This window comes from Heterodontus francisci, chromosome 3, assembly GCF_036365525.1.
Source record: "Heterodontus francisci isolate sHetFra1 chromosome 3, sHetFra1.hap1, whole genome shotgun sequence".
Lineage (NCBI taxonomy): Eukaryota > Metazoa > Chordata > Chondrichthyes > Heterodontiformes > Heterodontidae > Heterodontus > Heterodontus francisci.
The window spans coordinates 60,101,978-60,118,256 of record NC_090373.1 but is presented as its reverse complement, the minus strand read 5'-3'; the positions used below and the strand labels follow the sequence as shown (position 1 = coordinate 60,118,256).

The 16,279-nt window shown below is 42.2% G+C and overlaps 1 protein-coding gene across 4 annotated transcripts in view; it reads right to left on the bottom strand.

Annotated features, from left to right (window-relative positions):
* Positions 1-4,316: 4,316 nt before the first annotated feature.
* The window catches only part of LOC137356774 (hippocalcin-like protein 1), a 62,479-nt gene continuing 50,516 nt past the window's right edge, over positions 4,317-16,279 (bottom strand). For all 4 annotated transcript variants that reach the window (XM_068022543.1, XM_068022551.1, XM_068022537.1 and 1 more), the window contains 3 exons: positions 13,588-13,986; positions 9,270-9,375; positions 4,317-5,388 (listed from right to left, as the gene is read on the bottom strand). In XM_068022543.1, coding sequence (XP_067878644.1) covers positions 5,291-5,388; positions 9,270-9,375; positions 13,588-13,965 — 582 coding nt within the window. In that variant the 5' untranslated portion in view covers positions 13,966-13,986 and the 3' untranslated portion in view covers positions 4,317-5,290. The remainder of the gene's footprint in view (positions 5,389-9,269; positions 9,376-13,587; positions 13,987-16,279) is intronic.

The window sequence follows — 16,279 nt, the reverse complement described above, 5'->3', positions numbered from 1 at the left end:
CAGGACACAGGCCTGATACACTCGGACTTTTGTGTTCCGTGTCAGTGCGCCATTTTCCCACACTCTCTTGGCCAGTCTGGACATAGCAGTGGAAGCCTTTCCCATGCGCTTGTTGATTTCTGCATCTAGAGACAGGTTACTGGTGATAGTTGAGCCTAGGTAGGTGAACTCTTGAACCACTTCCAGAGCTTGGTCGCCAATATTGATGGATGGAGCATTTCTGACATCCTGCCCCATGATGTTTGTTTTCTTGAGGCTGATGGTTAGGCCAAATTCATTGCAGGCAGACGCAAACCTGTCGATGAGACTCTGCAGGCACTCTTCAGTGTGAGATGTTAAAGCAGCATCGTCAGCAAAGAGGAGTTCCCTGATGAGGACTTTCCGTACTTTGGACTTCGCTCTTAGACGGGCAAGGTTGAACAACCTGCCCCCTGATCTTGTGTGGAGGAAAATTCCTTCTTCCGAGGACTTGAACGCATGTGAAAGCAGCAGGGTGAAGAAAATCCCAAAAAGTGTGGGTGCGAGAACACAGCCCTGTTTCACGCCACTCAGGATAGGAAAGGGCTCTGAGGAGGAGCCACCATGTTGAATTGTGCCTTTCATATTGTCATGGAATGAGGTGATGATACTTAGTAGCTTTGGTGGGCATCCAATCTTTTCTAGTAGTCTGAAGAGACCACGTCTGCTGACGAGCTCAAAGGCTTTGGTGAGATCAATGAAAGCAATGTAGAGGGGCATCTGTTGTTCACGGCATTTCTCCTGTATCTGACGAAGGGAGAACAGCATGTCAATAGTCGATCTCTCTGCACGAAAGCCACACTGTGCCTCAGGGTAGACGCGCTCGGCCAGCTTCTGGAGCCTGTTCACAGCGACTCGAGCAAAGACTTTCCCCACTATGCTGAGCAGGGAGATTCCACGGTAGTTGTTGCAGTCACCGCGGTCACCTTTGTTTTTATAGGTGATGATATTGGCATCGCACATGTCCTGAGGTACGGCTCCCTCGTCCCAGCACAGGCATAGCAGTTCATGTAGTGCTGAGAGTATAGCAGGCTTGGCACTCTTGATTATTTCAGGAGTAATGCTGTCCTTCCCAGGGGCTTTTCCACTGGCTAGAGAATCAATGGCATCACTGAGTTCTGATTTGGTTGGCTGTATGTCCAGCTCATCCATGACTGGTAGAGGCTGGGCTGCATTGAGGGCAGCCTCAGTGACAGCATTCTCCCTGGAGTACAGTTCTAGGTAGTGCTCAACCCAGCGGTCCATTTGTTTGTGTTGGTCAGTGATTATGTCCCCTGATTTAGATTTGAGGGGGGCAATCTTCTTGATGGTTGGCCCAAGAGCTCTCTTCATGCCATCATACATTCCTCTGATGTTTCCGGTGTCTGAGGCCAGCTGAATATGACTGCATAGGTGTTGCCAGTAGTCGTTTGCGCAGCGCCTGGCTGTTCTTTGTGCAGTGCTTCTGTCTGCTTTAAGTGCTGCGGATGTTAAATTGCTGGGGGCTTTCTTGTAGTTCAACAGTGCAATGTGCTTAGCGGCTATGACAGGTTCCAGCTCTTCAATATGAGATTGAAACTAGTCTGCATTTCTCTTCGCACTTTTGCCATAGGTGGTCAAAGCTGACTCATAGATGGCGTCTCTGATGTGGGCCCACTTGGTCTCAGCATCCCCTGTGGGAGTGTTTTGAAGGGCTGTTACAAGTGAATTTAGAAATTTTTGTAACAGCTGTGGGTGAGAAATTCTGCTAGTGTTGATGCGCGGGTGGCCCTTCTGCTTGGAATGATGCAACTTCTTTGGTCTGAGTCTAACCTTGCTGCACACCAGGGAGTGGTCGGCGTCGCAGTCCGCACTGTGGAAGCTGCGTGTGATTTGAACACTGTTTAAGGCTGCTCGCCTTGTGACAATGAGGTCTAGCTGGTGCCAACGACGCGATCTTGGGTGCCTCCATGAAACCTGGTGACAGGGTTTAGTGTGAAAGAACGAGTTGGTGATGCAGGGGTTATGATAGGTACACAACTCAAGCAGTCTCTGCCCGTTCTCATTCATCCTTCCAACGCCATAGCGCCCAAGGCAGGAGGGCCATGAGTCATGGTCGGCCCCAACCCTGGCATTAAAGTCCCCCAGCAGGAATAGGTGTTCGGTGTTGGGGATGCTGCTAATGATGTTATGGAGTTGCTCGTAGAACTGGTCTTTAGCTTCAGGAGGGGAGCAGAGTGTTGGAGCATAGATGCTGAGTAGGTGTACTGGACCAGAGGTGGTGAGCAGTCGGATGGACAGTATGCGTTCCGAGCCATTTGAGGGAGGCTCTATCATGCTGAGCAAGGAGTTTCTGATGGCGAAGCCCACTCCTTGCTGTCTTGGTTCTTCAGGATCCCTGCCCTGCCAGAAGGTGGTGTAGTCTTGCTCTGCTAGAGATCCACTCGCGGGGAGGCATGTCTCCTGAAGTGCTGCAATGTCTACATTGAGTCTACTGAGCTCGTTGTTCATGATGGCGGTCTTCCGAGAATCGTTGATTTGTGTAAGGTCTTCCGACAGGCCAGGACACATAGTTCTGACGTTCCAGCTTGCAAAGCGAAGGGCTGGTACCTTCTTTCCTTTTTTCGTGTTGTTTGGTGCGGTGTATCAGTCCACCTTTCGGGCAATGACCCCGAGCTCCAAGCACCCATTGAAGCAGGTGGACTGTGGCGGGACAGAACCTTATTGACCGGGGGCTGCCCGGTTTGAGGCGGGCGGTAGCTGTCCAGTGAGGTGCAATGACCTCTCCCACCGACAAAGGCAACCCGTGGCACCCAGTTTCTACGCCAATTTATCTGGACTTATAACCCGTAACTGCTGCCTTCCGTGTTGTGTCAGTCGCTGTGAGGCAACTATGGAGTGACCTCTCCATGGCGCATGCCTGGGCATGTTTATGGAGGTTGAGAGTTGCCCAGTCGTCAAAACCCCCCTCTCGGCCTTTCTGGTGAGGTCCAAAGGAGTGCAGAGCAAGACGTTTGGCACCGGTATGGCTGCAGGAACTGCCGGAAACATGCCAATGGTGACACATGACCGCCTACGGGGTTCCGCTCCGGATTATTTGTTAGGGTTTACTCCCTTAGCCTTGGTCTCTCCCGAGACGCCCACAAGGCAGTGGGGTTGTTAGGGCCCCTACACAGGTGTAGGATGGTGCCTGTGGGAGGAGGGGATGCGAGGGGGAGCTGGGGAAGGGGGTGTGGGGGGGAAGATGGTGCGAGGGGGGGGGGGAGGAAAAGCGGGTGCAGGTAATAAGGTCCCTAGTGCCCACCATCGACGTCCGGAAAGTTCATCCACGTCCTTCAGGAGGTGAAGCATCTTTTGGCAGACTTACAGAGGTGATTACATTCACTAAGGGTTTTTTTTCCAGTGGTTTAAATAAAGGCATGCAGCATTGCCGACAGTGCGCTGCAGATGCTCTCCGAGCCATCTCCCGCAGGCGCTTTGAAGTTGCGGCCGGGGGGCCGTTCGTGGATTTTTTGGGTGATCGGGGCACCTTATGTACTGCATACATAAGCAGGACAAGTCCAACCTGGCCAGTTGCCGCCCCGTCAGTCTACTCTCTATTAGTAATGTGATGGAAGGTGTCGTCGACAGTGCTATCAAGCGGCACTTGCTTAGCGATGACCTGCTCAGTGATGCTCAGTTTGGGTTCTGCCCGGGCCACTCAGCTCCTGACCTCATTACAGCCTTGGTCCAAACATGGACAAAATAGCTGAATAAGAGGCGAGAGTGACTGCCCTTGACATTAAGGTAGCATTTGACTGAGTATGGCATCAAGGAGCCCTAGCAAAACTGGAGTCAATGGGAATCCGGGGAAAAACTCTCAGCTGGTTGGAGTCATACCTAGTGGTTGTTGTTGGAGGTGAATCATCTCAGCTCCAGGACATCACTGCAGGAGTTCCTCAGGGTAGTGTCTGAGGCCCAACCATCTTCAGCTGCTTCATCAATGACCTTCCTTCCTTCAATCAGAAGGTCAGAAGTGGGGATGTTCGCTGATGATTGCACAATGTTCAGCACCATTTGCAACTCCTCAGATACTGAAGCAGCCCGTGTAGAAATGCAGCAAGACATGGACAATATCCAGGCTTGGGCTAATAAGTGGCAAGTAACTTATGTCAAAAAAACACAATGCAGCAGAGAGCTAATCTGTCAGTTATAATCAATGCTTGCATAGAGTATTTTTAAAATCTGCTTCAAAAGTTAAACATTTGTTTGTGTCCACTGAACTGGTGACATTTCTTGGAAGATGGAGATTTAATTGTGCAGCAATATTACAACTGATATTTAAATAATCACAAGGTTACTGACAAGAAAAGGTAGGCTTTATTTTGCCACACTTCTCAGCAGTAGGCAGCTGTCTAGTAACACTGGAGTACACATTTGAACTACTGACAAGCTGAAATACAGAAACATTGCAAAATGATGTTGCAATATATCAGTAACATTTTTAGATAATGATCTTTGTTCCAATAATCCCCTACTGCAATAAATTTAACATTTAATTCCGTCAACATAAATTGGAAGTTTGGTCTTCCTTACACAACCCTAAAAAGATTTTTCTTGATTTATAATAAAAATTAACTTAAGTTTGTGATCAATATATTTTACATAAGCAAATATTAAATGTTCATGGTCACTGGTAGTTGTGACTACCAGTCACTAGTGAGCAAGATAAAAATATCAGTATGAATATACGTATCAAACAAGCTTTGAAATGAAATACAGGGAAAGGCTAAATAGTATAACATTAAATATATAGACCTGCCTTCATATTGAACTACATTCCGCTGTAAAGAATTTTAGAAATGCCCAACATTTTTCAAGTGCAAGCAGTTTTCTTACAGAATAGAAGCACAGAAGCTACAGGCGCTTTCATGACAAGCTTTTTAGCCGCCAGCTACATTCATTGTTATTTCAACACCTGGCTATGATCTAGTCTCAAATAAACATTTCCACAGTCACTGAATATTTACAACCCTCTAAATAATAATTGTTTGAAGCTAAACATCAGATACATAAACTGCATTCAGAAAAAACTCAAGACAACTGCATGTAAACATAACCTTAAACTTTGAATATCCGTTGAAATGCTTCATTGCTGCATTTATGTAACTGCAAAAAGCAGAATGCCAGCCACTTTAATGCATGATACAGTAAAATCTGGCAACTGAATCTGTCCACCAAACCATTAGGAATGAGTGAAAGGCATCTGCTGCAAGCCAAGCTTGAATGACAAGCCAGTGGTTCTTCATTACTGTCCAGACAAATCATTCTTAAATCAGAATTGACTTGCACTGCTAGGATCACACTGTAGTAGTCGAACAATGGAAGGATCACTCTTGGCACCTTTTATAAATTCTTCAAGGGAGAGTTTACCTAGAAATAAAATTTTTAAAAATTGTGTCATGGTTATTCCACAAAATGTTGAATATATAGACTTTATCCCATCCTCCTTTCCAGCACGGATAGTTTAAAATTTCATCAATTGAACTTGCAGAGTTTTTCAGTTAATAAACTTCCATATTTTTTCACTGTAAGGCAGTTATAAGTGGAGGAAATAGATTTCTTACACTAAAAAAATGGATTCTTTAGTGCAGTCCAGCCCATTGAGCTTTGTTAATTCAATTGCTTATTTGCTAATTGGAACACATTACAATCATTCGAAGCATGTTAAACAGGGTTTAGAGCAGCTAGGGAAGGTTTTTGGCTCAAATTTAAGTACTCATGAGATATAGTATGCAATTAAGCATTCTGCACAAGGAAATACAAACTAAATTCAAAACCTGCAATATTCCATTTCAACATTACATTTTACTCAAACACCATTTTAGTTTATTTTCTCCATTTACAAAAATGGAGTTGCAGTTTAAAATCACCTTGAAGATGCCAACTACTATTGTATAGTGCTATTAAGTTTTCAGTCAATGCAGGCAAGATGGCTTTGGGTTGTTGCCATCTATTGATGGAACCGTAACAAAATGGTGCATTTGAAACACGCACGTGCACACGATCCATTTAGACGGAGATGCTCTGCTCTTTTAAAAAAAGGAAATCAAAACAGTGGCCAGTCATTACTTTATCCTAAAACAATGCAACTCAGATGTCAAGACCTCTGCAATCTTGAATAATCATCTTCACTGATGCACTGAAATGACTATACTGAATGGACAGAAGGCAATGGTGTCTTACCAAATCAACCGAGTTTGCTATTACATTCATGGAATTGAACCAGCAGCTAGGGTGACACTCCACGGCAGTCATGAGGGGTTGCTGTACAGTCAGAGGTGGCATTTTATGGATGAAAGGTTAAACCAAAAACCTGTCTACCCTTTCAGGGGAACGCAAAATATCCCAGGACATTATTTTGAAGAGCAGCAGGGGAGTTCTTTCCAGTGTCCTGACCAATATTTATCCCTAAACCAACATTGTTACAACAGATCATCTGGTCATTTTCACATTGCTGTTTATGGGACCTTGCGGTGCAAAATAAAAACGTTTTCTACATTACAACAGTGACTACACGTCAAAAAGTGCTTGATTGGCTGTAAAGCGCTTTGGGACATCGGAGGTTGTGAAAGGTGTTATATAAATGCAAAGCTTGCTTTCTTTTCTAGGTTTTCAGCACTGCTTCATTACTCTGAATCCCCAACTATAACATTTTAAGTTGATTTGCAATGCTAGTGCTGCTTAACTTCCTTTGTTAATTAAATCTTCCATGCCTAGTGTTTACCTATGGTAAAAGATTTCAAATCACAGAGATTGGTCATCTATCCCCATCACAGTTTCTGGTAATCTGTCCCAGGGCACGGTTGCACAGCAGCCTGGATTGTACCACGCAGGCCGTCTTCTGTATTAAATAATGTGCGTGCACAACCACACAGAAAAACACAAAAGGTACAGCACATTCAAAAAAACTGGCTGTGCACATTGAAATTTTAAAAAGGAACTTTGCTGCCCCCGTCCCCCACGATAAACTTCAATGGCTGCACTTAATGGTAACTGCCGATGCAAGTTCATTTTTACAGCATGACAAGTTTGCACAGTCTTTCCTATATAAATGTTGACATAGGAACTTAAAACAAGAGTGAGGACAGAATGTAGGATTTCCAAATGGGGAGTGAATTATATCTGGTCATGCTGATCGAATAATTCAGAGTCATCAATCCCTGCTTCACCTGAGCAGCACACTTGGTCTTGTACTGCCTATGTGCAATGGAACGGAGATAAACTAGTAACATTAAAAATCTTATCTGTGTGCACTTCCTGTCAACTTTTTGTCCATTATAAATTCCAATGTTTATTATAAAGTGATCTGTAGTGTCACCATAGGCAGGAGGGTATGGGTGGGGTGGTGCCCGTGACTAAACAGAGTATTGTCTTTATAATATATACAAAAACGTTGACCTTTGGAGTTCAGTTTTAGCCAATCCGGAATAAAAATAGGCAGTTCAACATTATAAAATGATTTGCTAAACATCCCATAGTTTGAGATTTTTTATAATTTTAATTAGGAATGTAAAAGGATCATTTGGCCGATATGGCCTAAATTTCTGGCTCCATCCCATCTCCAGATTTTTTTCCTTCTCTTTTGGAAATCTCTAGCTTCTTTCTAAATGATTTAAGAAATTGTGCTCTCTCCACCTTTATGAATTTGTGGAATAAACTGACATGTAAAAGTGTTCCTTAGTGCCGTATAATCTTATCATCTCCTATCCTGGTTTCACACTAGTTTCTATCTTGACACAAACTGCATCATCCATTCTGTAATCATGTATTTTTACTCCCTTTGATTTCTTTTCAGTTTATGAATAGTTCTCAAAGCCACTTTGCGATCAAGAATCATCCAGCAACTAACCCCCATGCTCTACCAACTGTTTCTGCATTCATTTCTGCCAACAAATCGAATATGGCCTCATTAATGACAGCACCAGTCTTAGCATCTTGCAGTTTTAGAATTGCTTCCTTTTATAATAATTACTTCTTACAAAGGATTTAATATCTAATCAACAATCCCACTAAAATCGCCCTTTTACTCCATGACCATATTTCCTATAACAACTAGCATTTATATAGCAACTTCGACAGAAAATTGGCCCAGAATTCATAGAAGCACAGTCAGAAATGGACAGTAAGCCAAAGAATCGGGTATTGGGAATGGTGCCTTTGGTTGTCCAAAGGAAAATTGGGTTTGAAAGAGGGACTTAAGAGGACAGGGAAGATTGTATCAGAGAACTTTAGGGAAGAAGTTCCAGGAGTACAGGGCTTAGAAGGCTGAAGGCATGTCCACCAAATGACACAAAGATACTGTGTTTGCAGCAGAGTCAGCAATGGTGACTTCGGTCTTCCCAAAGTTTAATCGGAGGAAACGGTGGTTCATCCTGGACTGGATATCAGTCAAGCTGACAACACAGAAGCAGTGGAAGCTTAGAGAGATTTATGGCCGGAAGTTGTCAACGTACATGCGGCTGCTGATAGGTCTTAAATGATGCCATGGATCAGCATGTAGATGAGAAAGAGGGGACCAAAGATAGATCCTTGGGGACTTGAGGTAATAATCCAGGGTAGGAAGAGAATCCATGGTTTTAATTGGATAGACAAGAATGGAACTGAAATGAGAGCACTCCCACTTAGACAGGCAACAAGGGAGATGTTTTAAGAGATGGATGGTGTGGTCAGTCAACTGGCAAAGGCTGTAGAAAAGTTGAGGATGGCAAAGCATGATAGGGCAGTCAGGAGATGTCCTTTGTGACCTTTAACATAATGCAACGTTGTATTAGAAAGTTACTAACTAACCTGCATCAGACTAATTGAATTCACAAACATGTGATAGATATTTGACCTTATCTGCAGTACTGTTCATCGCATCAGAAGCATATCACCAAAAGAGACAGAATTATGCTGACGATTCAAGATGGTAGCACATCTCAGGATTCAGTGACTCAGAAGTTACGGGAAGTTTGATGACGTAGGACTCATTGTTTAGCTGGCCCTATACATTTTCATGCTGAAGTGCTCCAACTTCTCATTTATTCCTTTCATGCCTTAATAGATGAACCTAACTTGTCTCATGACTTATTAAGGGCTTTACCTTTCTCCTTTTTCAAAGATAGTGAAACTGAATGGTCTGCTTCAGTGTGCAGTGAATGCTCTTCTCCCATTACCAATTTAAACATTCATCCCTTTAACCACCGGGCTCATACTGCAAGGAAACTGCAGACTCTTGCTTACTCATCTGGTACATTGCCTTTGTTACATACCATCGTTGTTTGTATCCATCTGTCTGAAAATCTTGTCTGTGCGTTTTTCTGGTGTAGATTCATCTTCTGGCATCTTCATCACAGAGGATACCATTTTATAAATTGCCTGACACCAAGAAATGAGAATGGTTAGCTTATGTTGCATACCGTATCAAGGAATTGACAATATTTCAGGACCTTTGAAATGTTTCTGTATAAACAAGCTGAGGACTGAACATTTCATTCAAATACAATGGATGGACATTGTAAACAAGACATTACCTTCTTTATATTTGAATAAAGAAAAATATCAAGCTTTGCTGAACTGTCAAAATCTTAACTCTTAAATAGGATTTAAGGTTCATTTCATAGTTATGACATAATGTCATGTAAAATTATTGTACTTTTTGCAATCATCTCGAAGCAGAACTTTTTTTGACGGTAAAACAGATTTGGCACATCACATGGAATGGGGAATGTAAAAGCATGCTGCATGCCAATTTTCAGGATATTAAGACTAGAGATATTATTTTCCTCCATCTCTAGGTAAGGTACAAACATGGAGGTGGATTTAAAAACTTCAGGAAAAAAACAACCAACAAGGGATAGGTGGAAACACATGGAATATGGAACTTCAAAAGTTCCATTTCTCCTCCCAATACATCAAGGATACAACAGCACCTTCCCAAACCCTCTCCCTAAAAAGTTAAATTTCGCAAGCATGTGCAAAACAATCCAGTGAAAACAGACTGCAGTGAAGTGTATCATTTACTTGATTATCTTCACACTGAAGCAAATGGCAAAGAAATGGCAAAGGACTTGGAAGGTAGAAATATTTTTCTGCAGGTTTTTAAGCAGCTTTTGAAATGCAGTTTATTGTTCAATTATATAATTCACAATCCATCTTGAGAAGCACTTTATTTTAATTTTTAAAACTGGTCATTTTTAGCACCTGCACGTTTGGAAGAATTTCCAGATAACGTCTCTCAAGTCTTCTTCACTGGTTAGTTCCATTTTACATTACTTGTCCTGAAACCCTGCAGCTTGCAGACATGGCTCAAACATACCCTTCCACTATCCATCAACGCTTTCTCCAGTTCCAGCAGGGAGGGAGGCACAGAATCATTAAGGAAGCTTGTTTTATTGCTTGGATGTAGGGCGGGGGGGGGGGGGGGAAGAGGAGGGGCAAGAGGGAGTGGTGAAAAAAAGAAAAGAAAGCAGAAAGTGGAGAAAAATTCTGCACTACGGCAAGCCATCTACTTTCCTTCCTTCATCTACTGGACATCCCATGAAGGCCAATACTGCACTAGCAAGTGGACATCCTGTTTTAAGGAATATGGATTGCTTAGTCTCCCATGCCACATTAGTTACTTAATGCTAGCCCACATGACTTATGGAATGTTGACTAGCAGTAGTTGTGTTTTATTGCCTTCTTTCCCCATCCTCAGCCAATTCACTACCAACTAATTAGACATGTCCTAGCATTTTGTACTCTGTAGAAGTAAGCAAGCAGGAACTGCATTTGATAATTCTTTTGCCCTGCTTACACAAGTTACTGTAACTTGGACAAGTCCAGTGTGCAACTGTGGGAAGAAGGGACCATTGTTGGACAGAAGAATGAACCTTTTAACTTCAAATGGCAATTTGGGATTTAAAAATCTTATTTCCTAAAATCTAATTCTCAAATCAATCAGGATAATCTTTACACCAAGGTTGAACAAGATGAACATTGAACAAATCGACAATAATGAAAGAATCAAACCATTCAAGCAGGAAATTGCTCGAGTCAACCAGTTAAATTCTTCAGGTTAGCAAGGAGTTTTCAGCATACCAGATAAAACCGGCTAAAGGCTATAGAATAAAAGCACCACTCTTAGTAAATCACCAAGTCAAAATGTTATCCTTATTTTGAGAGTTACATCTCTTCAAACATCTCTCATTAGGTTGAGTGACAACAGATTTGGCAGTACATTTTTGATTTCTGATGAAAGTTCAATTCTTGAGCTTTGGAGGAGATTATAAAATGCTATTTTTGTGCATTGCCAAATACAGTTGCTTCCTTTGCACAATCAAATCTTGCTACTACCCCAAAGATAGTGAACAGAAAAATAAATAGTAAACTTCTCTGACCTTGCACAATATTCATTTTATATTAAATGAGGACCTCAATTCAAAATTGAGATCACCATACTGTTACACCTCTGCCAATACTTCATGTCCTCTTCCCAATCCTGACCCGACAGTCTCCTCCCACCTTCATCAAGATCACTGATCCAATCCTAATTTCTAACCATTTAATTTTCCCTCCTCAACCCCAGGCTAAGCAACTTGTTTTCATCTCCTTCAAATTTAGGATGAACTCCCTTCTCAAAGACACCCCCACTCTCTCCACACATCACCCTAGTTATAAGTTTTAATTTTTTATGCAGTGTTGGAATGAGTTATTCCCTCTAAACTATAGGTTCATGTTTCCTTCCTTAACACATTCCAATCTGGCTTCTGCTCTGTCTACACCAAGATAACATTGGTCAAAATTTGCTAACATGCTATGTAACTGCCTCAACTTGGACAAGTTGAGTGAGTGGGCTCACTCATGGCAGATGCAGTATAATGTGGATAAATGTGAGGTTATCCACTTTGGAAGCAAAAACAAGGAGGCAGAATATCTGAATGGCTATAAACAGGGAGGGGAATATGCAGCAAGACCTGGGTGTTCTGAAACACCAGTCGCTGAAGGCAAGCATGCAAGTGCAACAGGCGGTAAAAAAGGCAAATGGTATGTTGGCCTTCATAGCGAGAGGATTCGAGTACAGGAGCAGGAATGTCGTGCTGCAATTATACAGGGCCTTGGTGAGGCCACACCTGGAATATTGTGTGCAGTTTTGGTCTCCTTATCTGAGGAAGGATGTTCTTGCTATAGAGGGAGTGCAGCGAAGGTTTACCAGACTGATTCCTGGGATGGCGGGACTGACATATGAGGAGAGATTGAGTCGGTTAGGAGTATATTCGCTGGAGTTCAAAAGAGTGAGGGGGGATCTCAGAAACCTATAAACTTCTAACAGGACTTGACAGGGTAGATGCAGGAAGGATGTTCCCGATGGTGGGGGAGGCCAGAACCAGGGGTCATAGTTTAAGGATGCGGGGTAAACCTTTCAGGACTGAGATGAGGAGAAATTTCTTCACCCAGAGAGTGGTGAGCCTGTGGAATTTGCTACCACAGAAAGCAGTTGAGGCCAAAACATTGAATGTTTTCAAAAAGGAGTTAGATATAGCTCTTGGGTCTAAAGGGATCAAAGGGTATGGGGCGAAAGCAGGAACAGGCTACTGAGTTGGATGATCAGCCATGATCATAATGAATGGCGGAGCAGACTCGAAGGGCCAAATCGCATACTCCTGCTCCTATTTTCTATGTTTCTAATCTTTCCTCATCCTGTCTATCCTCCCTACATGTCTCCACCTCCATGGCACAACTCTCATGATTCCACTTATACCCACTGCAATGCAGACATTTCTTTTAATGGCTTTTCCTTCAATGTATTCCATAGTATCACAGGGCTCCATCCTTGGCCCCTTACATAATCCATACGCTATCCCTCTGACATTTTTTAATTTAAATGGATAGACTCATGTGCACATTGTAGACACTTAACTTCACCTCTTCACTTCTAATACCTCTAAAGCTGTTGCTACCCTTATCTGCTTGCTAAACATGGTCAAAAACCACCAACTCAACAATAGTTATATTAAAAATCAAATCTCTGCCTCCTGCCAGTACCTGAATATCTTTAGCCTAAATTTCAACACCTTGGCTATCCTCAGGCTAAGTTCAGAGGTGTAGATGTTGGTACCCTGTTTGAATCTAAACTGAGCTTCCATCCACATTCCTGATCTCCTGCCAAGACCCCCTTTCTTTCAGAATATGCACTGTCCAATCATGCCTCTCTGCTCCCAAACTCTAAATCACGTTTTATGAAAAGGTGATGCAAGTTCCTCAACGTCTTCCTCACCTATCTTCATCTTCCTGAAACACTAGATTTTTCTAAATGCCTATGTCCTTTCCTAACTCCTGGATTTTTCTATCCAATACATTGACAAATTGCTATTTTCACTTAATATTCTATATTGGTACAAATTAAATAAAAATCTGCAGCTGAAGACATTTGCAGAGAAACAGGCTGGACAACCCAATCTGTGCGTAGTTTGGGTGGGGGGGGGGTGCGCGCATGGTGAGGAGACAGACAGACAGACAGACAGAGAGAGATAGACTGATGGTGGCAGGGAGTGCAAGAAATAAAGTTACTATATAAACAAATTAAACAATATTGACTCAATGACATACCTGCACAATCTCCAGCATTTCACTTCGGCTAATGTACCCATTCCCATCCAGGTCATACATACTAAATGCCCACTTCAACTTCTGTTCGAGCTTCCCTCGGGACGTGACACTAAGCGCAATTATAAATTCTCTGAAGTCAATAGTTCCATCAGCATTTGTATCAAAGGTACGGAACACATGCTCTGCAAACTTTGAAGCATCTCCATATGGAAAAAAGTTTGCATAGATTTTCTTGAACTCTTCTACAGTTAAATGTCCACTAGGGCAATCTTTAAGGAAGCCTTTGTACCACTCTTGGAGCTCATGATCTGTGAATTCTGTATTTTCTCGCAGGTCCTGAAGCACTTCTGGACGAAGTTTACTGTTCTGCTTTCCCATCCTCTTGGTTTTGGTCTAGACCTACATAAAACAGAAAATATGAATTAATAGGTCTTAAATGACTTCAACCTGAATAAACAAATTGGGACAAATGAATTTACTTCATATCTAAAGATACTAGAGTTGGTGCGTCCACTACCCAAGAAACTCAAGAAACAGTGTTGCGCAGAGAAAAGAGCAAATATAGTTCCTGTGCTGAAAAGTTCAAAGTGTCTTACCAGGTAATAGATTCATTTGCCATCTCGATGTAAGTTGTGAAAGGGGCATGGGGTAAGAGAAGGAAAGAGGCAAGAGAAAAAGCACTAGGAACATGGGAGTGTGCAACCAGTCCTCTATAAACACCGTCTTATAATCATAAAATGCAGAAAACACTCAGCAGGCCTATCTGGAGAAAGAAAATTTAATGGCCCAGATTTTACATTTGTAATGACTGTGATGCCAGCATTCACTGTCGTTCTAACTGAAAGTGACAACAGCTTCTAGCATCTGCACGTGTGCAGTTCAACACAAATCAGAAGTTACTGTCAACGATTCTCTGCTCCTCCACAGATTGCACTGTTGATGTCCCTGCAGATGAAAATCTTAAGAAATCACAAATTGACATGAACTTTCACTTTTTATGCTTTAATCTTGCTGTAAAGACCCCCGAAAATGTTGAATGAAGTGTAACTGGGTTTTTAAATTATGTACTAAGTACCAACATGAATAAGGCAACAGGAAGCCACTTGTGTACTTTCCCTAGTCATATTGCTCATTTCTCATGGAAGATTTAAAAAAAAAGAGACTCTTATGAGCAACTGAAGAGGAAAGTGCAGGACCATGAGGTATAGAGGAATGAGCAGAGGACCTGACTTTGGGCAGATCACCACTACTAAGTCATAACTGCTAATTAACATCCCATTTGTCCAGAAAAAATAATTTTATATTTGTGAAGTGTCAAATTTTTCCATACGTTTTTAAATTAAAGAAAAATTTTCAAGTTGGTGTACATCAGCTTCCAACTTAATCCTATGTGCGTGTCCCAATCTTTATTTTGCTCTCTGCATAATGATTAAAATGCGAATGATAATCAGTGCATTTTATTTCCTGGTTTGCTGTCTCAGAATTCATGCGATTTGCTGCTTACCCTGCTGCTGGACCCCTGGAGATCCCCTACAGCTAGTACCCGAATCAAGTTATCAGGAAAGGTGAAATTCATGCAAGAGTGCTAGATCTTTGTAGACAACTTTCTTTGAGGTCAGTGGCTAGCAGTCACTTTTCCACTGACTACAAAATCTGGGCCAATATTTCAGGTTAATGACCTGTCCGATCTGGAAAATGTTACAAATGCAGCAGTTTTTAAAATCAAGTACAGAGGCACGGAAAGGGGGAGGAAAGGAACTAAAGGGAAGGTCTGTGATAGGGTCAAAGGCAAGACTGAAAAGGCAAGAGTAATTAAATGACAAAAGGGGTGATGGTGCAAGGGAAAAGGGTAATGCAAAAAGAAACAAAACGAACAAAATCATTACCAACAGCTGAAGACCAAAAAAAGGGAGCAGTGGTTATGATCTGAATTTTTTGAACTCAATGTCGAGTCAGGAAATTTGTAAACTGCTCAAGTCGAAAGATGAGACGCTGTCCAGAGATCTTCCTTGAACAGCGCAGGAGACCTGATACAGTTGAATAATGCTTTATCTCAAGGGAACAATCAGAGCAGCAAGTCCTATGCTACCTGATCAGCTGCTTGGTATATGAAATAGGTTCCAGCTGATTACCCACTTACAAAATTCCAAGCTAGTAAGGATATATTCTTTCATAAGCAGCCATGAATCATCCAATGCACGACATGTGCTTAAGAATTCTACTGGATAGGATTTAAGAGCAATTTTTCCTCCAGTTACTATTTGCAAATTGGGAAAATGACATAAGGAACCCAAGATAAGGCTATGAGGAGTCCAAACTTGAAAATTCAATTCAGTCTTTCATGTGTGTGGTGGATACTTCAGAAATATGTAAATGCAGGAGGAGATTTGCCTCCCCAACTTGGAGGACAAATGAGCTTCCAAGTGCAGATGTCACTGTCACAAATTGGAACTTGCTGGATTTGTAGAAATAGTTTAGTCTTTTATCCCATTTCAGATCCCTGAACCAGAGTTGGAGGAGGACAATCAGCCTACATCAAAAAAAACGACCTCCATGCAAACAAGAACTGGGAGTCAACACAACATACTGACTGAACCTACCTACAACTTGCCAAGTGGGTAATATACAAAAAATAACTAACGTTTTCTGAAAATGATTTTACCTAGTCAAACTTTTAATGCCCAAACAAGCA